This window comes from Perognathus longimembris, chromosome 5, assembly GCF_023159225.1.
Source record: "Perognathus longimembris pacificus isolate PPM17 chromosome 5, ASM2315922v1, whole genome shotgun sequence".
Classification (NCBI taxonomy): domain Eukaryota; kingdom Metazoa; phylum Chordata; class Mammalia; order Rodentia; family Heteromyidae; genus Perognathus; species Perognathus longimembris.
The window spans coordinates 87,347,068-87,374,240 of record NC_063165.1 but is presented as its reverse complement, the minus strand read 5'-3'; the positions used below and the strand labels follow the sequence as shown (position 1 = coordinate 87,374,240).

Below are 27,173 nucleotides of genomic sequence, written 5' to 3'. Positions count from 1 at the left end.
GAATGACCTAGATGTAGTTGCAAGTAATACATTAGTTCATTTGGAGTTAGATGTAATAGATACTTGGTGTGACCACAAGTCACCTTCCTGGAGTACCTTATTAATCTCCTGAAGTAAGTGCAAACCTCACAGAAGCCTGGAACACAGACAATTCTGCAGAAGCTGGTGGCATAGGATGGAGGGTGGATTCCAAGGGCAGGAGCCATAGTCTTGGGTGGTGGATTCTGGAAAAGAAATTCCTGATCTGACTGGCAGCTTACCAGGAGTCCTCTGTTTGGGGCTCTGATCTTTTCCATTGGAGAAGGAAAGTGAGATGCGGCCTCACAAGGATTAGGTTCCTTTGGAAGTCCAATGGCGATGGTCCGCTGGGATTGCCTTTTCGTGGACTTGCTGTGCAACACCAATGCCCCGTTCATGACGTGCAAACCAGGAGCACAGATGAATCTGACATGGCATCTCCCAAGAAAGTCATGCTAGTAGACATTTTAATGGCTTTCTTGAGGAACTGGGAGTGTGTGTGTGTGTGTGTGTGTGTGTGTGTGTGTGTGTGTAGGTACTGGGGCTTGAACTCAGTTTTCAGTTGCTGTTCCTTAGTTTTTTCGCTCAAGACTGATGCTCTACACTTGAAATACAGCTCCACATTTAGCTTTTTGCAGGATTGTTGAAGATAAGAATCTTCATAGACTCTCCTGCCAAGACTGGCTTTGAACCGCGATCCTCAGAGCTCAGTCTCTGTGAGCCACTGCTGCTGGGCGTGGGAATGCTTTTGGGTATCAGGAGGCTGCCTGACTATTCTTTGCCCCCTGCTAACTGGAATCGCCACTACTCTCCGGTTTTACTTCCCTTTCTTTGCTTGCTAATCCTGGAAGCCTAAGAGATATTGCGCCATTGTCCACATGCCGGCTTTCTCTGGGCACCTCTGCGGTGCAGTCTTGCCCGGCTCCATGGCAGAAGGGTGTTCGCGTGTTAGCCTGGCTCTTTCTCAATCAGGAAGTTTTCACTTGAAATTCACCCACGTGCTTCTCTCACAGAGCTGGACGACGCAGGGGTGGTTGTGGCAGGACCGTGTCCTGCGTGTATCCCCAGCTTAGCGGCCGGCCAACAAGGAACTGCAGCACCCTACGTGAGCGGCCTAGCCCGCGGCCATCGGCCAGCCCCGAGCCGCAGGGCGGGTGCATCCCAGCCCGAGGATCTGCACTCCATGCCAGCAGGATGTGCATCAGAGCGGCGAAGGCTGTGTCCATCGAAGGCGCCTGCGGTCACCCCTGCCCGACACCGGGGCACTAAGCGGTCAAGGACCACGGTGGGAGTCTGCAAGAGAAAGCGGTGGCCGGGAGTCTGCTGTCCCCCCACGTTAGGAGACCTACACGGCCAAAGAAGACCCTGTACAGGGCGGGGGCCGTTTGTTTTGTGGAAAGTCACAAAATATGACACACATCGATAATGTTCAAAAATGATTTAGAAGAATGTAATATAGTCCATTAAGAACATTTTGTCACAAGAGTAACGCCAGCGGCAAACAAACAGTCGCTGTCAAGGAGAAAATACAAATGAGTCAGGGGGAAAAAAGAGAACATGGCGAATGAAATTGTCTTTAAATGGAAGTCAAACAATGAAGGGGGGGAGAAAAAAATAAAAAAATCTGAGATTGGTGAATATAAGTTAAAAACAATTGGTCAATGATAATTTATGTAGTATTGCATAAGCAAACTGTGGTGGACCCATTCCCCCCCCTTTAGTGCCAGTGCTAGGGCTTGAATTCAGGACCTGGGCGTTGCCCCTTAGCTTTTCCTGTCAAGGTTGGTGTTCTGTCACCTGAGTGATACCTTCAATTCTGACTCTTTGGTGCTTACTTGGAGATAAGAGTCTCAAAGACTTTTCTGCCTGGCCTGGCTTTGAACCGTGATCCTCAGATATCAGCCTCCTGAGTACTTAAGATTACAGGCGTGGGCCACCAGCACCCAACTCGTTCTTTATTAATTAATAAGGTAAAGTACATCAGTATTCCTAATTTGAAATATAATATTATTATGATACATTGGCTGACTGAGATAAATTGCCTCTGACTCACTTTACGTTTTAAACCAAGATATGTTCATGATCTGACATTAGTTTATTTAATACGGTCATGACATCATTCTCAAGAATTATTATCTAAGTATCTGTCTGGTGTTGAGGTTAGATTATCTGTAGAAATTATCTTTAAGTAGTTGTACGAAAGGGTTTCAACTCAACATACGAGTTGATGAGTATAATGCATCATGATCGATGTCACCCTTCCCCAGAGATCTCTTAAATAACAGCCTGAGCTAAGCCCTGACCCATACTAGCCAGGAACGGAGCAGGTTCTACGTACGAGCTGCTGCGCAGTTTCCAGAAGCACTGTGAAGTAGCAGCTGGAGATATTTCTGATGGAGCTTAGCACAGAACATTGATTCTTTCTTTTCATCACTGCAGTTTGGGGAAGGAAGACATAACTTGTTTGCATTTCACCCACTTGGGTTGTAGATAAGAGGGAGGGACTAGTCAAGCAGGGCGGTCCTTAAGGTGTTAGTGGTGGTCTGGAATGGCTGGGCTGCAAGTAGGACGTTGCTAGGGGCTTTGAGAGAAAGTTCCCGCATTCAAGAAAGTGAAATGGTCTTTTGTCCTCAGCTGGCCTGTAGCGCGTGAACTGATGAACCTGTCCCAGCGACTCCATCTTTCAACCCTTGTCACCAAATTTAGAACACCTCAGGATTTTTCTCTTATCGCCATCTTGCATTATAAAATGATGTTTCAAACACAGCATGTATAATGATTATGTCATCTAGTGATGATCTAGCCTTCTTTGTTTATGTGGTGTTTATATCACAGGAATCTGCCTAATGAAAAAATTCTCAGAACACAACTCATCTATCTATCCTCTATGTGTGTGCATGTGTATTTCTGTTACTTCTGCCTCTCTGAAGAATCGTGTGTGTGTGTGTGTGTGTGTGTGTGTGTGTGTGTGTGTGTGTGTGTGTGTGTAGTCCTAAATCTTTAGCAGGCCATCACATAGGGATGGGTCCTTTGGGTGCCAGGACAGGGGTGGTAAAGGGAACAAAAGCTCTTGGTAGTGGGACTAATAACTTCTGATTTTGTTTTGTTTAGTTATAAACTATAGTTTTAAACAGTCAGGATGCATGGCCTTTGTGAAGCCTGTCCAGGCCCATGTGTCTAGAATTCCAGGACCTCAAGCCTTACAGTCTAGCAGTTCTTTCTTGAGTCATGTTATTGAAAATGGTTTTTTGTTTGTTCGTTTGTTTTTTGCCAGTCCTGGACCTGAGCACTGTCCCTGGCTTCTTTTTGCTCAAGGCTAGCACTCTGCCACTTGAGCCACAGCGCCACTTCTGGCCATTTTCTGTATACGTGGTACTGGGGAATCGAACCTAGGGCTTCACGTATGGGAGGCAAGCACTCTTGCCACTAGGCCATATCCCCAGCCCCTAGCACTTTACCTCTTGAGCCACAGCACCACTTCCGGCTTTTCCTGTTTATGTGGTGCTGAGGAATCGAACCCAGGGCTTCATGTATAGGAGGCGAGCACTCTACTGCTAAGCCACATTCCCAGGCCTTGTTATTGAAAATGTTAGTTTTCTCATTGAATGGAAAACACAGAGGCTTTTCAGGAAAATGAGCTCCTGGGTGCTGGTGAATCATGCCTATAATACTAGGTACTCAGGAGGCTGAGATCTGAGGAGGAGGTTCAAAGTTAGCCTTGGGCAGCATAGTCTGTGAGAATACTATCTTTTATTAACCAGCAAAAAGCCAGAAGTGGGCATGTGGCTCAAATGGTAGATTACCAGCCTTGAGTGTGTACTAGCATGCGGATGTGTGCACGCACACGCAAGTCATTCAAATGGACTTACGGCGAGCTGTGGTAGGAAAGGAAGGACAGTAGAAACCTTTCTCTATTCAAGAGTGTTCACTCGGGCCTGGGCTTGCACGTGGCTGCCTTTGGCCAGCACAGGTGTGCGTCATGTGCTCCTCTGGGTGCACACTGACTAGGAAGGCCGGCTTGTCTGTGGGTAAGCTGGCGGGGGGCGGGGGGGGGCAGCGCAGGTGCGAGCTTTGCTTCTCTCTAAACCCTGCCCCACCCAGGCGGAGATCCCTTACTTCTCCACACTACCCTTGCAAGTTCGGCATTTAGTCCTCCTGAAAACAGCTGTGTGGTGTTTATAGATTTGGAAACTTTTCTTTTTAAAAATGTATTTCTTTATTTCTGGGACTGGAGTTGAACTTGGGCCCTCACAGCTAACCTGTTTGCTTGCTTGGCTGGTGCTCTACCGCTTGAGCAACAGCATTTTGCTGAGATGGAATCTAGGGGTTTATCTGTGTAGGTGTGTAGGTTCGCTCAGAACTGCCATCCTCCAGGTCTCAGGCTCCAGTCTAGCTGAAAATCCTTCCATTTGAACAACTTTGTTGTACAGGGATAAGACTCTTTTTTTTTTCTGTAAATTATCTTTCAGCTTAAAATAAAGTTGTTTTAAACTCTTTTCATCATAAAAAAATGTCATTGAGTTCAAAGCAAGTCAAACACAAAGTTGGATAAGCAGAAAAGCAGAAAGATTGGAATGGGAAACACGAAAATATCAATAGTGTTTATTTGGGGAGACTAGGAAATAGAATATCTTTTTCTGAATCATAATTTGCAATTTTATATATTTTATTCTTTGAGTGTGAGAGAGAGGGGTGGAGGGAAGGAAAGAGAGTCCTGGGACTTGAACTCAGGATCTGGACTCAATCCTTGAGCTTTTTTGCTCAAGCCTAGTGCTCTAACACTTGAACCACGGCTCCACTTCTGGCTGTTTTGGTGATTAATTGGAGAGAAGAGTCTCATGGACTTTGGCTTCTAACTGCAATGTTCAGGTCTTGGCTTCTACAGTAGCTAGGGTTATAGCCATGAACCACCAGCACCCAGGCTATATTCTTTTATTTTGAATAGGTAAAGGCTTGAACTCATAGTCTTTATGCTGCTTACACTCATGGATGGCACCCACATGAGCCAAGCCTCTAGTTCCAAACTTAAAAGAAATGTTGCATCCAGGAAAAATAGCTTATTTTAAAATACTGATTAAATAGTCTCATGGCTAGGGCTACATGTAAGAATCAACTGAGAATTTCATTTTCATTCTCATTAGCTTGTTTGCAAAGACTTGTGTAAAACAGGGGCTTGTAGTCTATCTTGCAGTCCACTTGAATTTTATGGCCACAGATTAGCCTGTGATAGGGAATTCAGGCTGTCTTTACAATCCAGAGTCTTTTCCCTCCAAGAAAGCATTTCAGCTGCCATCTCTACCTGCAACCTCAGGAGCCTTCAAATGGAGGAAAAACCAAACAAGAACAAGCCAACAAAACTCAAAACTGTAACAATTTCAAATATGTACTCGCTTGCTTTCAGAAGCTGGGCCCTCCCCAGGAAGCCCAAGAGAGACTTGCTTATCAGTAGATAGAGGAAAGATATTCAAAGAGAATCTATACAGATGCTGTTGAGCCAGGGGCCAGGACAGAGCAGACAAAATGATAAGAATGCCGATGTTTAAAAGAGCGAGAACTTTTTGAAACAGAAGGGTGCATGGACTTTGTCAACCTGATGTTTTAACGAGGAGACAATGCCACCACCTCACTCTGCCAACTTTTTCTTGGGGGAGGGAGGGAGAGGGACAGTTGTTTCTGGGGATACTAATTATATCTGAAGTTGAAGTCAAGAAAAAGAAATGTATCCAGATTCCACTGTTACTACCAGGGCTTGGGATTGGGCATTTGTGGAAAACAATAATACTAGAAGTATTTTAAAGCCATTTGGAAATACTGATATTTGGAACGTTCCCAAATGTTCAACTTTTAACGAAAAATCATTTCTCTCAATAAGGCAGTGACCCGGGCTGCATCCTGGTGGCTCCTGCCTGTAATCCTAACTACTCAGCAAGCTTAGCTCCGAAGATCTGGGTTCAAAGACGGCCTGGGCAGAAAAGTCTTCACCTTCAATTAAGTAACAAAAAGCCAGAAGTGGAGTTGTAGCGCACGTGGTAGAGTGCCAGCTTTGAGTGAAAAAATTAAGGGAGAGTTGAATGGAGACCTTGAATTCAAGCCCCTGTACTGGTACGGAAAAAAGAGAAGACAAGACAAAAAGGAAGAAGGAAAGAAAGAAAAGTGACTGGAGAGCTAGGAGCATAGCTCAAGTGACATAAGCCTTATCTAGCAAGTACAAGACCCAAATTCAATCCCTGTTCTCCTCTCTATCTCTCACACACACACACACGCACACACACACGCACACACCCCAAGGTAAATGTAGCTAGGACCATTGCTCATGATAGAGCGCTTATGTAGTACATTCAAGGTTTTTCTCTTCTACAACTGTACCGTGTTCTCTAATACAATGGAAAGTGGCTATCAGTAAGAATCAACTTGTATTTTACCTTTTCAACACAATATATAGTATGATTCAGTCCCAGAAAACAGGATTTAGAGTAGATAAATCTGTTCATGGTGACTTCGCAAATGTTCCTTTGACTTTGGATTTATTATTTCAACTGTCTCTGCTGAGGGCATTTGGTGTGCTTATAAATCTCTTTAGTTCTTTTTGTGTTCTAGTGCATCGTGTTAATGGACTCTATAACTGTTACATAAAACACATCTATCAGCAAAGGTTTAGGCACAAACATTTATACCACAACTGTTTAAAAGTTGGCAGCCTTGGCCAATAGTAAATAACAGTGAATAGGACAGAACATAAAAACACAGATCAATTTAAGAACAGATTGTCTCCAAAGAATTAAAACCAGGGTTTCCTGAACTGTCAAGGAAGATTCTTCGAACATGCTGATCAATGTTGCAGGCCTCTCAGCAACCAGACTTCAGTCCCCCTGACTAAATCAATTTCCCTTAAGTTTTGGAATGATCTCAATGCTTCATTAAACTCTTATTTCGTTTTAAGTTGCAAGAGCCATGTTTACCTGTTCTCTTTATTGTTCTTTTCCTTCTCTTTCCTTTTTTCCTTTTTGGTCCCAGTAGTAGGGCTTGAATTCATATACTCTCTTGGCTTTTCGTTTAAAGTTTGCACTCTATCATTTGAACCACAGCTCAACTTTCAGAGTTTTGGTGGTTAGCTAGAGATGAGAGTCTCACAGACTCGCCTGCTGGATTTGAACCATAATCCTCAGATTTTAGCTTTCTGTAGGGCTAATAGCTATCTATGGCTCAAGTGGTAAAGAAGCAGCCTTGATTGAAAAGGCTAAGGGAATAATGCTTAGACCCTGAGTTCAAGTCTCAGTATTTGTATAAAAAAAAAAAGATAGAAGGAAAAAAAGAAAGAAGGAGAGAAAAAGAAATAAAAAAGGAAAAGAAAACCCGGGCTGCTCTACCACTTGAGCTGTGTCTCGAGACAAGCCTTTTGTTGGTTAATTGGAGAGGCGGCCTTGATGGACTTATCTGCACCGGCTAGCTTCAAATAGCAGTCCTTCCGAACTCCGACTCCGCAGGAGCTGGGACTGCGGGTATGAACCACAGATGTCCTGCTGCACAGCCTCTGTCAAGCATGGCAATCCTGGATTCACTCGCCCAGCTCATGGCAGAGCCAGAAGAACACCAGTACAAAACCCGACTGGAAATTCCTGGGAAGGAAAAGTTCAGCTTCGTCTCCTCCTCCAATTTACATAAATAGCCTAATAATTAGATTCACAAACAGTCCTATGGGGATCAGTTTGCTTTTCATTGGAAGCTAGAGTGATACTTGTTGGCTTTGTCCTGAGTGTCAGGAATGAACAATGCCATTTGGTTTTAGGTTTCCAGGAAGTTTGTTACTATAACAATAAGCCAGGCACTAGTGGCTCACACCTGTAGCTGCTCAGAGGCTGCAATCTGAGGATAGTTTCCAAGTCAGGCCAGTCAGGGAAGTCCAGGAGGCTCTGATCTCCAAGTTACCACCAAAAGCTGGAGATGGAGCTGTGGCTTAAATGGTAGAGTGTCAGTCTTTAGCGAAAAAGCCAAGGGACAGCTCCCAGGCCTTGAGTTCAAGCCCAGGACCAGCACAAAAGAGCAACAGTAATAATACCTCAGCAAAGCACATCTAATATATAGAGAAGCCAATCAAGCCAGGTGTCAGTGGCATATACCAGTAATCCTAGCTACTCCGGAGGCTAAGATTTGATAATCATGGTTCAACACCAGCCCAAGCCGAAAAGTCTGAGAAACATTTTTCTCCAATTAACCATCAAAAAGCCAGTAGTGAAGCTGTGACTCCAGTGGTAGACCACAAGCCTTGAGCAAAAATGCTCAGGGGCAGTGCCCAGGCCCTGAGTTCATGCCCCAGGATCAGAAAGAAATAGGGGAGGGGGTGGTGGGGTGGGGGGGAAGACAATCTATGGACATATTCCAGAACGTAAGATAGTGTTATGATTTGAAAAGCAAGGCAACTCATCCCATTAACAGAATAAGAGAAAATTCATACAATTGTCTTAGTTGATATCAATAGATGATATTAAAATTCAAATTAAGCTCATAGTTAAACAACAACCACCCTTAACAAAGTAATAAAGAATAGAAATTTTCTTAATGAGAAAAGGATACCCCCCAAATCATACAAGCAGTATCCATACATACAGTATCATACATAATGGTAAAATATTGAAATCATTCCATCTGGGTTAGGGACCAAGACAAAGTGAATAAAGTATCCCACATTGGGACACTTAAAATAATAGAATGGAAAATTATTACTTTCCCAGGTTAGATATCCAAACTCCAGTTGTTGCTCCTTCCTTGTCTTCCCAGCTTTCAACGCAATGAATCTTTGGCCTCCTCCTCATTTGGCTCTCTGCTCGCCTTCCCCATGTCCTGTGTGTGCTCTGCCTCGTCTCTCCTTTTGATAAGAACCAGTCACATTCCAGGACGGACACCCTCGCGCAGAGCAGCCTTATCTGAACACGATTCCTTGGTAAAGACTCTCTTTCCAAACAGTGTCAGGTTCAGAAATGAAGGAATCTTTTTAAGGGACAATACAACTCACAACACATGGACTCTTGCTGCTGTCGCTGTCTTTTGTGGTACAGGACACAACCAGTTTAGTAAGGTGAAGATGTATAAAGATTAGGGAGTGACATTGTTAAAAAAAATAAATGTCCTCTCTACCCCTCTGTCCTCAATAGCCCCTTTATAATAGCAATAAATACTTTTAAAGATTAGGAGGAAGAAATAAAACCTCCATTACTCATGAATGACATAGTAATCTATGGAAACAGTCTACATATCCTATAAATAACTAGAATAAATTCATATATGTATTTCCTTATAAAATTAATTTTATTTCAATAGAAATAGGAACACGAATAGGAAATAGATGCCTAAGAAAAGTACAGTTGAGAACAGTATAAAAAACCAAATACTTGGACATCAATTTAATTACATACATACATATGTACATATACATACCTTTATGCAGGAGGCTATAAATTCTTATAAAAAAATTAAAAAGCACCTAAACAGGTTATGTGAGCATAACCTATTCATAATTCATGAATGAATTGTATATTTTCTAAGTCTTTACAAAATGATCTATACATGCAATAGGATCCCAGCCAAAATCCTGGTTTATGAGATTTTGGACAAGCTGATTCTCAAGTTTATATGAACCAGGAAAATGTCAAGAACAGCCAAGAATTTACTGACCAAAGCGGAGAGCACATGTACTACGGAACATGAATATTTATCATTAAACTACTCTAACGAAGACAATGTGGTATTGGCACAAAGACAGATAGGCCAGTGGGATAGAATTAGGCTTCTCCCCAACAGGCTTGTGCATTTATAGACACTTGTTCTGTAGCAGATGCTTTATGACAGAGCCGTGAATAAGTGAGACATTCTTTAATAAACTGTGAAAAGTGGGAGGAAGCAAGGGAAGGGGTGCCATTGTTCGAAAAGAAATGTGCTCCTTACCTGACGTATGTAACTGTAACCCTTCTGTACATCACCTTTACAATTATAATGGAAGAAAATAACACAGTGGACGCACTCAGAGTTGCCAGTCATTAATGTTTGTTCATGAATTTGTATGGGTGTGTTTATCACCCACTATTTTATAACAATTATACACAAACCACTATGTGTATATACAACAATTATTTATGCTTTTTCTGCGTTATGGCTGAATTGAATAAAACTGGTAGCAGATATCATTTTAAAATACCTGGACACCTGCATGGGGGGGGGGAGAATTTTCTCCACTTTAAGCTATACATAAGAAAGGATAGCTGCACGCAAACTCATTAACAAATTTCACAAACAAATAAAAAATGTAAGCAAAGCAATAGCCTATCGGAAGACGGCGTCCATGGGAAGTGGTAGTGAGAAGTAGCGCAAGAAGTCAGGATTACGGCTCACTGGAGAAGCGGAGTGCGTTCCTGAGCAGGCGCGGGTGGAGAAGTTTCTGGAGAGCCGGTACGCGTTCAGAGGATTTGCCTGCAGGGGGTGCGGTGCTGCTGTGCGGAGCCGGGCGCGTCGGCCCCGGCCCCCAGGCCTCACTCGGCTCGGGCACCGGGCTGGGCCCCGGGTGCGGTGCTGCTGTGCGGAGCCGGGCGCGTCGGCCCCGGCCCCCAGGCCTCACTGGGCTCGGGCACCGGGCTGGGCCCCGGGTCTGGCGGCGGTGCGGTGCTGCTGTGCAGGGCTGGGCGCGTCGGCCCCGGCCCCCAGGCCTCACTGGGCTCGGGCACCGGGCTGGGCCCCGGGTGCGGTGCTGCTGTGCAGGGCTGGGCGCGTCGGCCCCCGGCCCCCAGGCCTCACTGGGCTCGGGCACCGGGCTGGGCCCCGGGTGCGGTGCTGCTGTGCAGGGCTGGGCGCGTCGGCCCCGGCCCCCAGGCCTCACTGGGCTCGGGCACCGGGCTGGGCCCCGGGTCTGGCGGCGGTGCGGTGCTGCTGTGCAGGGCTGGGCGCGTCGGCCCCGGCCCCCAGGCCTCACTGGGCTCGGGCACCGGGCTGGGCCCCGGGTGCGGTGCTGCTGTGCGGAGCCGGGCGCGTCGGCCCCGGCCCCCAGGCCTCACTGGGCTCGGGCACCGGGCTGGGCCCCGGGTGCGGTGCTGCTGTGCAGGGCTGGGCGCGTCGGCCCCCGGCCCCCAGGCCTCACTGGGCTCGGGCACCGGGCTGGGCCCCAGGTCTGGCGGCGGGGGCCGCGCGCCGAGGGCCCCGGGCAGCCACCACCCGGGGGGGGGGGGGTCGGCCTTCCCTCCGGGCCCGACGCGGGGCCGCCAGGCGGGACTGCGGAGCCCGCCGGATCCCCGCCTCCGCGGACGCGGGCGCTCGGCCTCAGCCTCTCAATGTTCGTGCCCGCGCAGGGGCTCGAACTCGGGGCTGCACGGGGGGGGGGGGGGGTGCCGCCCTTGGGCGCTCGGGCTTTCCGGTCCCGGCGGGCTTTGAACTGCGGGCCGGCCGGCGCTCGCCCGCCCCCCGTGGTGAAAGCGCCTTCGGGCCTCATCTCCACGCGGGCTCGCGACGGGCTCCCACGGGAACGAGGGGCCCGCGCCGCCGGGTAGCCGCCCCGCGGACGGCGGTCAGGCCCGCAGGCTGGGGCGGGCCGGGGCTCGGGGTCGGCGCCCCATCGCCCGCGGCCCCGGCCCCCGGGTCGCCCTCGCGAGCGCCTCGCCTCCCCGAGGGGCGGGCCCCCCACGCGTCCCCGCGGGAACCCACCGCGCCGGGCCCGGGCTCGGGGAGCGGCGGCCGGGCCGGGGCGGGGGGCGGGGCTCGGGGGGCGGGGCCGGGCCGGGGCGGGGGGCGGGCCGGGGGCGGAGGCCACGCCTTCCCCGCTCTCCGCCGGTGGGTGTGGGTCAGCCCCGCCCATCGCCCCGCCCCCGCCCCGCCCCCGCCGCGGGTCCCTCCGCCCGGGCCCGGCGCGCGCAGGCGCAGGCGCAGCCGCCCGAGCCCCGCCCCGCCGCGGCCCCGCCCCGCCCCGCCCCGCCCGGCCGCCCTTCCCGCCACGCCGGCGCTCGCCATGGCCGCGCCGCCCCGCGCGCCGCTGCTGCCGCTCGCGCTCTGCCTGGCGCTCGCCGCGCTCGCGTCGGCGTCCGGGGCTCCGGGCGCGCGCCGGCGAGGCCCCGCGGTGACGGCCAAGGTGACCGGGCGGCGGGCGGCGGGCGGGGCGGGCGGCGCCTCCCTCCCTGCGGGCCGGGCCTCCCCTCCCTCCCCTCCCTCCCCCCCCAGCGCGGCGCCTCGGGGCCCCCGCGCCCCCGCCCTCCCCGGCCCGCGCGCGCCCCCACCGCGGAGCCCGGGGCGGCCCGTGGACTCGGGGCGGGCGTCTCCGCACCGCCGTCACCCTCGGTCCGCCCGTGGGGCGCCGTCGCGCGGGAACGACGCCCGCCTCCGGCCGGTCTCGCTCCACGCGGGAGGGGGGCCCGTGGGAGTGGCGGGCCTCGAACCCGCGGGCGGAGGGGTGGGGCGGCGGGCCTTCTCCGGGCTCCCCGCCCTGGGTGGCTCTGTCCCCGTCCGCGGGCTTCTCCTCCTCGTGGGCCCGGCGCCCCGTCCGAGGTGGGCGCTTCAGACTTGCGTCCTCGGGGCCACACGGAGGTCTGTCCTGGAGGGGCGGGTGCCTCCACGCTTTCTAGAAAGCTCTCTCATGTAAATAATAATAAAACCAGTGCTCCTCCGACGCGTAGAAACGGAACATGCCGCCCACGGCGCGGTCACATCCGCCCATCACAGACGGGAGCTTTGGTCTTGAGCTAAAGCTTGACAGTCTTTACCTACTGATTTTTCTAAACTGCGAGACATCTTTTTTCTTTGACAGCCCTTCTTATCTTTTTTAAAGCCATCTCTTGAATGTCTTTTTTACCCATTCAACAGTAAATTGCTTCCTATAATCTAAACTTGCTAATAGAAGGCCCTTTGACTCCATGGCCTTTTCAAGCCCTTGTCACAGACTTGTCTTCCGACAGCGATTTGTGAAGCAAAATGTGTATAATTTTGTTGCAGATGAACCCGTTTTAAAAAAGAGTCCAAGGGAACTTTTGACATTTAATCTCCAAAGAAAATGACTCGTGCTTGCTTCTGGATATGTTTTCTTTCTTTGGTTGTAAGATGTGACAGGGAGTACAAACTCCCGTGGGTGACTGGGGGTCCCTGGGGGCCGAGTCCAGTGCTAAGTTCAGCTTAGGCTCTGAGCAGGTTTGCTGCTCTCTGGGTTCGGCTGGGCCCACATGCCCTTCCTGGGCTTGGGCGTGAGTGGCAGGAGTTCTGAAGAACGATTTTGTGTTTTAATCCCCTTTCAATGTCTCTTTGACTGCTTGATAGATATTTAGAACTCATCAGGAGTTTCAGTGCTTGAAATGACAAAAAAGTAAATCTAGATGATTTGCTTCTTCCCACCAAGAATGAAGAACACTGCCTTTTCTTTTTATACCGGTCCTGGGGCTTGAACTCAGGATCTGGGTGCTGTCCCTGAACCTCTTTGTGCTCAAGGCCAGCTGTCTACCACCTGAGCTCAGTATCAAGTGCAGTGTCTGGCCCAGAAGTTGTTTTCAGTATTTGTTGGGTGAATCACCCCCACATAATGGCTTTAGAGCAGGAACGGTGTATCTGATATCAAGTCTCTTCACAACCCCATTGTAAAATGCTAGGCTTGAATCCTGTCTTTTCTCTATTGTGAAATCCTCCTGTTTTGTATTTTGCTTACACACAGGTCTTCTTCGATGTGATGATTGGCAACAAAGATGTGGGCAGGATTGTGATTGGCCTCTTTGGAAAAGTTGTGCCCAAGACTGTGGAAAATTTTGTCGTTTTGGCAACAGGAGAGGTCTGCCTGTTTTATTTCCTCTAACTGAGCAGAGAATTGTATCTTCTTTCTCTTTTTTTCTTTTGATGGTACTGGGATTTGAACTCAAGGCCTTGTGCTTGCTAGGCTGGTATTCTACCACTTGAGCCACACCTCCAGCCCTATTTTTGCTGCTTTTTTTTTCTTTTGTCGGTTGTGGGGTTTGAACTCAGGGCCTGGGCGCTGTCCCTGAGCTTGTCTGCTCAAAGCCAGTGCTCTATCACTTTGAGCCACAGCTCCATTTTTGGTTTCCTGATCTTTAAGTGGAGCTAAGAGTCTCATGGACTTTCTTCCCCAGGCTGCCTTTGAACCATGATCCTCAGATCTCAGACTCCTTGAGGAGCTAGGATTACCCGCATGAGCCGCTGATGCCTGGCCTTTTTTCTTTCAGCTGATTATAAATTTTTCTCGGTACACAATTGCTAGCGCCTAATGGAGTTCCTTAGTGATTTTGTTGTCTCATCCTTGTTAATCGGGTTCAGGTTAGCACTAGGGCCTGTCTATGTGAGTTATCTCTATTTGCGTGTTTAATTGAAGCTCTCTCTTAGAAAGGGTATGGATATAAGGGAAGTACCTTCCATCGCGTCATCAAGGACTTCATGATCCAAGGAGGGGACTTCACCGCTGGAGACGGCACAGGCGGTAAAGTTATCTGTTGTCTGTTTCTTTCGCCTCTCCCCCTTGCTAATCTAGGCTCCAAGATGAAGCCAGAATAGCAGCCCGGTGCATTGAGACTTAGAGTCAAGGAACAAAGCCATAGACTGGATCTGCCTCTGAAAGCGTGGAGCATGGGCTCAGTGGCCACACACGCTGCCATCCCCTCGGGGTTCCAGGAAATGGTCCGTAGTGCACATGTGTTCATTTGGCAGAATGTTTTGCAGTTATTAAAAATGCTGTACTGGGCTGGGGATATGGCCTAGTGGCAAGAGCGCTTGCCTCATATACATGAAGCCCTGGGTTCGATTCCCCAGCACCACATATACAGAAAATGACCAGAAGTGGTGCTGCCACTCAAGTGGCAGGGTGCTAGCCTTGAGCAAAAAGAAGCCAGGGACAGTGCTCAGGCCCCGAGTCCAAGGCCCAGGACTGGCAAAAAAAAAAAAAAATGCTGTACTTCTAGTTGGTAGCGGTGTAGACAAATGGATGGCCATGGAGGGAGGAGATAAAGCACAAGGCCCTGTGTGCATGTGTGTGTGTCCGTGCGTGCGTACGATGGCTCCAGTTGTCGGGGGGGGGGGGCACGGCACACATGCACACCACTTATGTCCCTTTGTTCAAAAGTTTCCTATTATAGCAGGGCGCCAGTGGCTCACGCTTGTCATCCTAGCTATCTGTGAGACTAGATCTGAGGATCACAGTCCAAAGCCAGCCAGGGCAGGAAAGTCCAGGAGACTCATCTCCGATGAACTACCAAAAAGCTGGAAGTGGAGCTGTGTTTCCAAGAGGTACAGTGCTAGCCTTGAGCACAAAAACTCAGAGACAGTGCTCAGACCCTGAGTTCAAGCTCCAGGACCAGCACAAAAGCGTCCTGTTGTTAGCTTCTTGGGTTGTTGATGTTACTGCTTTTTGCTGTTGTTTATTGTACTAGAACTTGAACTCCGGGCCTCTCTCACTCAACTTGTTTGAGCTACGCCTTAGCCTAGCATTGCCAGTTCACTGGAGATGGAATGTCTCAGGTGTTTCCGCTTGGGCTGGCTTCGGCCTGTGATGATCAGATTTCAGCCTTCTGCGTAGCTAGGATCGCAGGTGTGAGCCCCCAGAGCCCGGAGGGGCTCTGTGAAGGGACACGGTTCCTGCTCTAGCTACTGCTTTGCCGAACGCTTTCTATTCACAGCTGGTCCCTGTCGCACCTAGTTGCAGTCACCCTCTGTGTCCTGGGACTCTTAACGCCATCGGGCCTGACGTGCAGACCAGCTGCTGGGGCCCCTGGAGCTGAGGCAGGAAGCACTATGAGTTCCAAGTGCTCTATTTTTTTTTCCTTCAAGTTTTGTAACTTCCTCAGTGGAAAGTGGGACAGAGCAGCCTGCCCCCTCAGGCCATTGCAAGACTAGCTCAGTGCTAGGTGGCCAGGTGGGTGCTAAGGTAGGAGTGGCCCAGAACACATGACCCGGACACAGGCTGCTCACCCCATTCCATCTGGCTTTGGGGTTCTATCCTGCCCTTCAGTCCCTCCTCCTTTCAGAGAGAAACCCTTTGGTTTCCCTTGGCCTTTTGGGGCTTGAGGTCAGAGAGTTTCTTATCATCTTGTGCGGTGTTAAAGGCTTTGTTTGTGCTTTTGTTCAAGTCTGGTACTTGGTTTCTTTAAGGAGTTCCCTTGTCCCCACCCTAGGTCTTAAGTTTGACCATCTTTTCCCATTCCTGTCTCCTGTGGGGTTCTTGGGAGAGTGTATCTTTGTGTGACATCTGCTACCTCCCTTCCTCCTTGTCGTACCAGGCGTGAGCATTTATGGCGAGACTTTTCCCGATGAGAACTTCAAGCTGAAGCATTATGGGATTGGATGGGTCAGCATGGCCAACGCCGGGCCAGACACCAACGGCTCCCAGTTCTTCATCACACTCACCAAGCCCTCGTGGCTGGACGGCAAGCACGTGGTGTTTGGAAGAGTTCTCGACGGCATGGTAACCCCATGTTCCCTCTCTTTCAGAGCTTGGTCTTCGTAGCACTTTCTTTTTTTTTTTTTTTTCTCAAATTTTTATTATCAAACTGACGTACAGAGAGGTTACAGTATCATACGTTGGGCATTGGATACATTTCTTGTACTGTTTGTTGCCTTGTCGCACTTTCTTTTTTTTTTGGCCAGTCCTGGGCCTTGGACTCAGGGCCTGAGCACTGTTCCTGGCTTCTTCCCGCTCAAGGCTAGCACTCTGCCACTTGAGCCACAGCGCCGCTTCCGGCTGTTTTCTGTATATGTGGTGCCGGGGAATCGAACCTAGGGCCTCGTGTATCCGAGGCAGGCACTCTTGCCACTAGGCTATATCCCCAGCCCTTCGTAGCACTTTCTAACGTGAGAAGGGGTGGAGCCATGAGCCACGGGCGCCCCATAGGAAGAACGGTTTTGACTAGTGCCCCATAAGGCGTTGGATTGGGTTTTTTTGCTGTTCTTTGAGGAATTACAGCATAGATTCGAATTCTCTTCATAATTGTTGCTCTCAGCCAGGCACCAATGAGTCATATCTTCTAATGTGGTGGCATCTTCTATTGTAAATAAATTATATATGGTATGGCATTAGAGAAATTAGAGCAGAAGCCAGGGACTTGACATGGAGAAGTTAAATATTTGACTTACTTCACTACTGGCTAGAAATGGAAAACTTTTTTTTTTTTTTTTTGTCAGTCGTGGGCCTTGGACTCAGGGCCTGAGCACTGTCCCTGGCTTCTTCCCGCTCAAGGCTAGCACTCTGCCACTTGAGCCACAGCGCCCCTTCTGGCCGTTTTCTGTATATGTGGTGCTGGGGAATGGAACCTAGGGCCTCATGTATCCGAGGCAGGCACTCTTGCCACTAGGCCATATCCCCATCCCCTAGAAATGGAAAACTTTTTAATGCAACCAAAGAAAGCCATCAGCCTTGAATGAAAAAGCCAAGTGAGAATGTCAGGCCCTGAGTTCAAGTACTAGCAAAAAAAAAAACAAACCCATGTCATTGTGTGGTGGTGGTGGTGGCGGTGGTGGTGGTGGTGTGTGTGTGCGTGCGTGCGCGTGCGTGCGTGTGTGTGCAGGCACATGCACACGTATCTGGGCTTGAACTCTGGGTTTCCTTGGATTTTTTTTTAAGTTTTAGCAAGGGTTTATTTTAGTTTAAAAACAAGGTTAAAGTAGGGAAAGAGAGAAACCTTTCCTGCTCCCCATGTAGGAAACAACAGTTAGAGACTCCTTCAGTTTTTTTTTTTGTTGTTGTTCTTGTTGTTGTTTTTGTTTTGCCAGTCCTGGGGCTTGGACTCAGGGCCTGAGCACTGCCCCTGGCTTCTTTTTGCTCAAGGAATAGCACTCTGCCACTTGAGCCACAGCGCCACCCCTGGCCATTTTCTGTATATGTGGTGCTGGGGAATCGAACCCAGGGCCTCATGTATATGAGGCAGGCACGCTTGCCACTAGGCCATATCCCCAGCCCCTCCTTGAGTTTTTGCTCATGGTTTTTTCTCATAGCTGGTGCTCTACCACTTGAGCCACATCTCCATTTCCAGTACAGCTTCTTGCAGCTTTATTGGAGATAAGAGCCTCATAGTTTGGTTTTTCCCAGGCTGTCTCTGAACCTCAATTCTCAAGTTGAGTAGCTAGGATGATAGGTATGACGACCCACTGGCACCTGGCTGCAAGCAGCAGTTATTTAAAAAATGTGAATCTGTTCTATAAATTCTCAAAGAATAGCTAGAGGACCAATTCTAAGGAGGGTTGGGATGTAACTCAGTGGCCAAGCACTTGCCTAGCAAGCGCAGCGTCCTGGGTTTGATCCCAGTACCAAAAATGAAAAGACCAATATATAGGTGTGTGTATATATATATATGTTTATATAATATATGTGTGTATGTGTGTATATGTGTGTGTATACACACACATATATATATACCCATACAGTTAAAAAAAAACCTTTAAGGTGCAATTCTCAAAATCATTCTTCTTGGGAGACTACTATGGTTCATGCTATAATCCTAGCTACTCAGGAGGCTGAGATACGAGGATTATAGTTCAGAGCCAGCCATGAAGAAAAGTCTGTGAGATTCTATCTCCAAATAACCCGCAAAAAGCTGGAAGGTGGAGCTGTGCCTCAAAAAGTATAGCACTGGGCTGGGAATATGGCCTAGTGGTAAAGTGCTTGCCTCGTATACATGAAGCCCTGGGTTTGATTCCTCAGCACCACATATATAGAAAAAGCCAGAAGTGGCTCTGTGGCTCAAGTGGTAGAGTGCTAGCTTGAGCAAAAAAAGCTCAAGGACAGTGCTCAGGCCCTGAGTTCAAGTCCCAGGACTGGCAAACAAACATATTTTCCACTTGTGCATTCAGAGCTGAGTTGGTTTCATCTTTGGATTCCCAGAGCTGCCAGTCAAAACTGAGCCAGTCTGCTCTTGTCTCCCCAGACGGTGGTCCACTCCATAGAATTGCAAGCAACGGACGGGCATGACCGCCCGCTCACCAACTGCACCATTGTCAACAGCGGCAAGATAGACGTCAGGACGCCCTTTGTGGTGGAGGTTGACGACTGGTGATGGCCCGCGGGAATGAGAGACACTCCGGCGGGGGCCTTCGTCTGTGCGTGCTAGTGTGTCTGAGCATGCGTGCCTGCTAACCCTTGGCCGTCTTGACTCTCCAGTGTCTGAAAGTTTTGCTTTGCTCTATCATGCTCTTGTAATTTCCCACTCTTTACCACAGAAAAAAATATTGTAAAAGCCCACCATTCAGTTGGGTGCTGGTGGCTCAGGCCTGTCATCCTAGCCACTCAGGAGGCTGAGATCTGAGGATTGTGATTGGAAGCCAGCCGGGCCAGGAACATCCAGGAGACTCCAATTAGTCAGCAAAAAAAGCCTGGTAGTTCCAGCCTTGAGCAAAAAGGTTGAGCCAGCACCCAGGTCCCGAGTTCAAGCTTTTCTACCAGCACAAAAAGCAACAGCAAAACTCACTCCTGCTTACTTTGTATGACCTGTTCAGAGTCTTTGAACTGCAAGAATATATGATCTTCCTCCAATGGTGCTATTTTAAATTAGAAACACTGTATTGGCTCTTTAAAGAACATAACCATTTATTTATTTTGTTTCTCCTAAACTCATTGGTATCCTGTTGGGTGATACTGAAGATTTGTTTGAAAAGATGAAGACCTGAAGTTCATTATAGTGTATTCTAACTATTTTTGTCAGGCAGGTAGAAATTGGATTGGTATAAACTGATGTGCATCATAAAGAGTTTTGAGTGATAGAAGGTGCTTTGTGTTCTCCATATTAAATACTTTTGATACAAATTCACCCTTTTTTTTGTCCTGCAAGACTTTCTTTAAAATTTAAAGTTCTTCAAAAATAAATGTACAAGCCAAGTGCCCATGGCTCTCACCTGTAATCCTAGCTACTCAGGCAGCTGAGGTCTGAGGATACTGGTTTGAAGCCAGCCAGGGCAGACAAATCTGAGAGACTCTTAACTCCATCCAATTAACCAGGAAAAAGCTGGATGTGGAGGTATGGCTCAAGGGGTAGAGTGCCAGCCTTGAGAGAAAAAGGTTAGGGACAGCGCCAAGGCCTTGAGTTCAAGCTCCAGCCCCACACTAAAAAATAACTGTTATGTGTAGTACATGTATAAAAGGCATTCATTCTAGTGGTAATGAGCACATTACAAATACTTCATAAATCAAAATACACAATTGGGTAATTTCGAGTGGAAAGTCATGGAAACTGTCATCACATCCCAAATACATACGCTGATAAGACTATACTTTCAGGGGTCATTTCTATAGTTTGTTATGTATGCTTATAATTCACTAGGCTTTACTTACCATAGCTTTATTAGAACGTTCCCTTGAGTCTAGTTGCAGTGGGGAGGAATCTGTTAGTCCCTCACATGGCTAGAGTTCTGAGTTGGCTTGTTTTTAAACCAGCTAGGACAGTAATGCCATCCTGGTGGAGAACCCCAGCTTTACAGTGAGCTTAGCCTGTCCAGATGAGGTGTACCCCACAGAAGTCAAGGGAACCCAGCTAGGAAAATGGTCTCAACACCAGGTGGAAATGGAAATGGCCCTTCTTACCACTCACTAGCATTCTTGCAGAACAATGTGACGGCCCTTGCTGTCTTTGATTTTAAATTTTATTGAGTCGTGGTACAGGGTTAAGTTCCGTACAGATGTTTATTGTGGGTCTTGGATATGCTAGGTACCAGTTTGGGTCTTGATACAGCAGTGGACAGGGCTGGGGTTCCGGTCAGTGGGGGAGCCCAAGATAAGTGAAAGGGGCCCTGAGAGTCATGACGAAGCCCCTCCGCCTCTGGTGAGGTGGTGAGGGGGGCCAGTTGAGGCCAGCTAGGGGTGAGGCTGGGAGGAGGAGGGGGGGAGGCCAGGCAAGGTCCACCAGAGGAGGAATCCATGAGTCCCAAGGTAGGGGTGAGTGGCTCCCAGGGCCAAGGCCGCCGTGGGGTCTGGTGTGAAGGTGCCTGGGGGCGAAGCCGGGAGGGGATGCTCAGCTGGTCCCCTGGGGTCTGGGCCAGGACAGGCCGAAGGCAGCGAGGGAGCTGCAGCCTCACGCTGGGAGGGCGCGGCCACATTTGCTTGTGGGAGTCTCGCGTGGAGGCCACACTTAGCTAGGGTACCGCAACATGATGTCACTTGTGTTCCTTACTTTAAAAATGATTTGAGCCACGATGGACACCATTGCTTTGATCAGTCCAGTATCGTGTCACGGCTGCCCACCTTTTCCTTGAGGATTCCTACCACTGTCTCTGATTTCTTGTCCTTACCCTGGGATACCCCAAAGATGTGTGTTAGTTTTATCTGGGCTCAGTTTTACCATTTTCCGTTCATGGTCACTGGCTCCACTTTTGAACCTGTGGTGAGTTGGAACATCATGGTAGAGGCGTGGCGATGCCAAGCTTCTCATTTGTAGGAGAATGGGAAAGAAGGGGGGACAAAAATAGGCCTTTCAGAGGCCACACCCCCTGCCACCTACTTCCTCCAACCGGCCTCACTTCCTGCCTTCCATCCCCTCTGGAAATGCCCTGGTGCCCTGCCCGCGTGGTCCAGTCGAGAGCTTCGCCAGCTACCGACCAAGCCCTCAACACCGGAGGGGCGCGTGCTCTCTCTCTCTCTCTCCCATCCCCGTGTGTGTGCGTGTGCGCATGTGTGTTGGTACTGGGGCATGAACTTAGCTTTCTTGCTGAAGGCTAGCACTCCACCACTTGAGCCACAGCTCCACTTCCAGCTTTCTTAGAGGCTAATCGGAGATAAGAGTCTCACAGATTTTCCTGCCTGGGCTGGCTCTGAACCATGATCCTCAGATCTCAGCCTCCCGAGTAGCTAGGATGACAGGCGTGAGCTGCCAGCATCCAGCCTAAGGCAAGAGTTGGGAGGGGGGTTGCACCTTAAACCACAATAGACAGACACAGAGGTTAGAGCTTTTAACCATGTCAGTCCTCATGGCCCCGGGAATCGAACAAGCATTCGGAATCCCGCCACATGGATAAGCAGCAGGCAATCCGATGGGAGGCGAGAGAGTGGGTGGAGGGCAGGTGGTCGGGGCCCGCGGGTGGACTGGTGGAGCTGTGGGGACTCTGGAGGAAGAGCGCGTGGCCAAGGACGAGCCCCGTGCTCCAGCAGAGGCAGGGTGGGTTCAAGAAGCAGCAACGGGCCGGTGTGCAGAGCCATGTGGGACGGGCCAACCACGCACGCCTTTGCCTCAGTCTTGGTGACGTCTCAGAGGCCTGCACCGTTGACCTCAGGCTTGTTAATGATCTCCCATCCTGGGACTTCTGATGAGATTGTGAGGAAAGTCAGCCCTCTTCCTGCAAGAGAACCAAGATGCACTCACCAAAAAGGAAGCTGAAGACGGGATGTAGTTCCTGTATCCAGTGGGTTTCAAGCTGATTCACACCCAGCTTCCCGTGACACAAGCCAATAATCTCTGGTTTTGCTTAAGCCAGGGCAAATTGATTTCCTTTAACTGGCAACCTAAAGTCTTTGTCTAATGCAGAAATATTGAAGACATTCTATGATGAAGATGAGGCTAAGGAAATGCTGAAAGACTCGAATGCCCAATGGTGATGAGGTCTCTGTCTCGTGATGCTCTGTACGATACTCCCTGAGACTGGCGACACGAATGCAGACATGGTTATTTCAAAGAAAAGGGTAGACGTCTGCAGTAGCAGAACGCGATGAGAGTCACACAGGGTAAATGTAAGGGGTGAGATTTTTTTTATAACATTTGAAACAAATTTTTCTTTAGTTCTACCAAGGGGTTCCAATTCAACACCTCGGTTTGTGGGCACAGTACATCTTGATCTATGGCACGCCTCATCATTCCTCCCCCTCCCGCCCCACCCCACCAGGCCCCTCACTTTCCCTGTTTCCATTGTCACCTACCTTCATCCCAGAGTGCGGCTTTGTTTTCCCACCCTTTCTGTCCTCATGCGCTTGCCCCCGGCTTTGACCTCACTTCCTCTTGGCACCCTATATCCAGCTTCTTAGCCATCCTTTTGTTAGGCTGTAAGCTAAGAAAGGAGTTATACTATTGGAACCCTCCCTGAACAGACCACATTTTATTTAGCTAATATGTTTGGGTATATATTCAAGTGATTATGTTTATAACAAATCTACCTTTCACATACGAGAGAAGTCATTCCTTTTTGTCTCCCGAGCCTGACTTGCTTTACTTAACATCAGTTTTTCCAGGTCCAGCCATTTCTCTGCAAACGGTATGCTATCATCCTTCTAACATTTATTTCTGTACTTTATTTTCTTTGCAGGCTTCCAATTTTTCTCTATGATGCAATTAAGTAAAATGAAAACATTTCTTTTATCTTCTTTGGAATTTTCTTAACACCAATTGGTTGGCCACGGGGTTTTATCTTCACATGCCCATTTTTGGATACAAGGCGTCTTGACCGGTCACCCTCCCATCATTCTTCCTCTTCTCCCCTCTCTCCCAAACCAGTCTCCGTGTCCCTGTTCCACGTTCATACATATGCATGTTAATTGTTCAACATCTGTGGTGGGGCTCAGCAGGTTGGAACCAGCCTTGCCTTATTTTAAATAAAAATGACCTAGGATGGAATTAGAAATAAGTGGCCTCACACATGCAAAAGTCGTCTCTGATGTCAGAAGGCAGGGCAGCTACTGCAATTCCCCTAGGGAGCCCCTGCCCCCGCCTTCTCCTAAGTTGCCCTTGAGAGTTTTATAAGTGTCCCTGTCCAGCAACAAAGCAAAAGCAGTTTATTTTGGAAGTGCTGAAATTCTGAGAGCACCAGTTCACAGGTAATAGATTAGGACGCCATCTCCCCGTTGTGCTGAATGCCAGCGTTGTTAGCCAGGTGGGTGGCAGTGGTTCAGCCCCTCGTCCTAACTACCCAGGAGGCTGAGATCTGGCGATCGCCGTCGGAAGCTGGTCAGAGCAGAAAAGTCTGTGAGACGCATACCTCCAAAAAGCCAGAAGTGAAGTTGAGCAAAACAACTCAGAAGACAGCACTAAGGCCCCGAGTTCAAGCCCCAGCACGCACACATGCACGCACGCGCGTGTGCACACACACACACAGCAAATGGGAGGAAGAGTGAGTTTATTTGTCCTATACCAGGGCCAGGAAGGCATCAGATCAAAACATCAATGAACTGATGGCTATGGAGGTAAAATAGAACTGTTGCTTTATATGTTAAAATGTTTTAATATATTTGGCAAAAATTTTTGAAATACACACTTTGGTTATTTTGTCAGAGGACACAAGAGTAAGTGGAAGTAGGTATGGAATCAGAAAAATATTAACTGGACACCATCTCCAAGCCCAACTTATTAACATTTAGTCTAGAATCACTTTTATAAGCAATTTCAAATGTGTTGTCATCCTTAGCCACAATCTGTTTTATTCTCTTACAAGCGCTATTCAGGCATTTTCTGTATCATCAACTAAGACATCAGTGAAAATTATCCATGGGTCAGATTAGTTAGAATGACATTTGGGGAATCATCTCTTACTTCATTTCTGATGAATTTTTAGATTTTGAACAAAATTTCAACCTCGTTTCTCAGTTCAGCCGTTTTGAGTTACATAAAGACCAAAACATGGCAAGCATTTTATAGCAGGAAAAGGGTTTTTGTTTTTGTTTTTCAACATTCTTATAATTCAGTCAGCTGAAAAAATCTTTGATCTAGAAGGTCTGGTGATTCAAAAACCCCTCAGGGCATTTTTTCCCCTCTAAATTAAAAGAGTAAAAACAGTATTTGTAATGGAAAATGTTGGTGCCATTAAGTACATTATGACTTTCACTTCGTTCTGTAATTCATCTCGCAGACTGAAGGCACTGGCCAAGAGTAAGTTTTAGGTGTGGTATAACACAGCCTGCTCCAAGATGTTCAAGTGCTGATCTTGCTGGCGGAGTGGGAAATAGCTGGCATTAATGTAGTTGGAATGGAATTGGGTCAGAAGCTAAAGTTCAGTGTGACAAGCATTGGGGTAAAACAAATGCACTTCAAAATTGCTTCATGGAATTCTAAGCCCACTACTATTTAAGTTACAGTAATGGGGAGCCACAAATTTGGAGAAGCTATTATACGCAAGCCCCATCAATCCTCTGCTCTTGGTGACAGTCCTAAGGGCGTGCATTTTAGTCCTTGCACTTGCTTTGGCTTGCTTGCTTGGCTGGTGCTGTACTACTTGAGCCTGTGTGTGCGTGTGTGTGTGTGCGTGTGTGTGTGTGCGCGTGTGTGTGTGTGCGCGCGTGTGTGTGTGTGCGTGTGTGTGTGTGGTGCCAGCCCTGCGGCTTGAACTCAGAGAGGGCCTGAGCTTTTTTGCTCAAGGTTAGCACCGTCACTTGAGTCAAAGCTCCACTTCTGGCTTTTTGACGGTTCGTTGGAGATAAGCGTCTCGTGGACTTTCCTGCTTTGGCTGGCTTTGAACTGTGATCCTCAGATCTCAGCCTCCTGAGTAGCTAGGATGAAGAGGCCTATGCGTCCCTGCTTCTGAAACCGCGGGGCAGCGTGTGCCCTCCGTCCCCGTGCCCTCCAGCTCGTCCCAGTGTCACGGCTTGCTCCTGTGCCTCTGGCCCTTTCAGACGAGCTAGTGCCAGTCTGTCCCCACGGGAACCCGGACGCTGTTATTTGGGTAGAAAACCTCATCTGACGACTTCGACTCTATCTTCTACCTGGACTCCAATGACAGATCTGCACTGGCGCCTCCAGCGGGGGCCCCGACACCAGGAGGTGCGGGGCCTGACGTCACCCCTCAGGCCTGCGGCACAGCCCTCGCAGAAAGGCGCTCCCGGGTGGTGCCAGCCCTGCGCCTGCCGCTTCCTGCCACCCCCGGGCTCCTCTGGGTCTCCCTGTGGCTCCAGTGGGGGCCTGGCCAGTGCTCGCGGGCCCTGGGGCCTTACGGCATCCTGGGGGTGTCTGTCTCCTCCCCGGCCCAGAAACTCCCCGCAGTCCAGACCGAGGGGTGGGTCTGAGGCCACCTCCCCGAGGCAACGTGTCCCTCACCCAGCTGCTGCGACCAGCGACGCGACACCCACATTGGCACTCAGGGATCGTCACGGTTCCACACTGTGATTTTCCAAGACTATCTTTCCTAAAACCAACGACGACACGTTCCCATTTGCAGCCTGGAGATCAGGACACAGACGTGGCCTGGCACGGGGGAGGCCGGTGGTGGCCGGGTGTGGTGGTGAACGCCTGTAGTCCCAGCTCCAGCCGACTGAGGCAGGAGCGTGGAGTCAAGCCAGCCTGGGCACCCTACTTATCGATTCCCTGTCTCGGGCCCCCGTGGGACCCCAAGGGCGCAGCAGCCACCCGGTACCGACAGGGGCTGCCACGGCGAGCGGAGCCGACGCTGCCACGGGCGACCGCGAAGGCAGCCACCGGCCACGCACACGGGCCATGTGGCCCGTCAAGCTCAGGACGCGGGAGGCTTCCCCAGCTCAGCACCCGTGTCCCTGCCCCCACGCGCGCTCGGTGTCTGCGTGGAGAGAAAGCAAGCGCCCAGCCCGGCTTCCCGCTGCTGAATTCAAAATCTGCCATTACCACTGAGGACGAAAACCAACACACCCCGGAGACAGCGTTGCACAGCGTTCCCTAAAACCCGAGGCCGCTCCCCAAACGGCCGGGAAACGCCGGCCCCGCGAGCCTCCGCCGCAGAGAGGGGGCGCTGGGGGCTGCTGCTGGTGGAAGCGGCTCACGCTGACCACCCTGCATGCTTTCCCCAAGTTCCCGCCTCAGGCCACGCCTCTCATCCCAGCTGCTCAGGAGGCTGAGGTCCCGAGGAGCTGAGTTCAAAGCCAGTCTGGGCAGAAGAGTTCACCAGACTGTCTCATTCATTATTGAGCAAAAAGCCAAGCTGGAGGCGTGGCTCAAGCGGTAGAGCACCTTCTGTGCGTGCAAGCCAGCCAAGCGGGCGTGAGCACTAGGGCCCGAGCTCAAGCTCCGGAACCAGCCAGAAACAAACTTACCTTATCACCATAAAATACACAGGGCTCAAATGATCATTTTAGCCATTTTTACTGCAAACATTGTGGCAAAATACATTGACAGGGTTGTGCGCACGATCACCCCATCTTCCGCCATCGGCAGACATCTTGTCAAGTCCAGCTCCCCACTGCTGCCTCCCTCCAGCCTCTTTTCCAGCACTCTCAGGATGACACACGACGCGCGAGGCCGCTAGTGACCGGCCCGTCCGCTCAGGCCCTGAGGCTTGTC

The 27,173-nt window shown here is 49.7% G+C and overlaps 1 protein-coding gene and 1 long non-coding RNA gene across 3 annotated transcripts; one reads left to right on the top strand and one right to left on the bottom strand.

Moving 5' to 3' along the window:
- Window positions 1–506: 506 nt before the first annotated feature.
- LOC125352081 lies at window positions 507–19,308 on the bottom strand. Its single transcript, XR_007211093.1, has 3 exons — window positions 19,101–19,308; window positions 5,500–5,504; window positions 507–556 (listed from the first exon to the last, which is right to left on the bottom strand). It is a non-coding gene; the product is annotated as an uncharacterized LOC125352081 (long non-coding RNA).
- Ppic (peptidylprolyl isomerase C) lies at window positions 11,976–19,542 on the top strand. Of its 2 annotated transcripts, none has more exons than XM_048347285.1 (5): window positions 11,976–12,121; window positions 13,685–13,798; window positions 14,365–14,458; window positions 16,251–16,435; window positions 18,891–19,542. In XM_048347285.1, the coding sequence occupies exons 1-5, from the start codon at window positions 12,002–12,004 to the stop codon at window positions 19,017–19,019; spliced, it is 642 nt and encodes a 213-aa protein (XP_048203242.1). In that variant the 5' UTR covers window positions 11,976–12,001; the 3' UTR covers window positions 19,020–19,542. The 2 variants fall into 2 exon arrangements, with proteins under 2 accessions (XP_048203242.1, XP_048203243.1); XM_048347286.1 differs by lacking the exon at window positions 18,891–19,542 and adding an exon at window positions 16,801–17,118 and having other exon boundaries at window positions 16,251–16,467.
- Window positions 19,543–27,173: the final 7,631 nt, after the last annotated feature.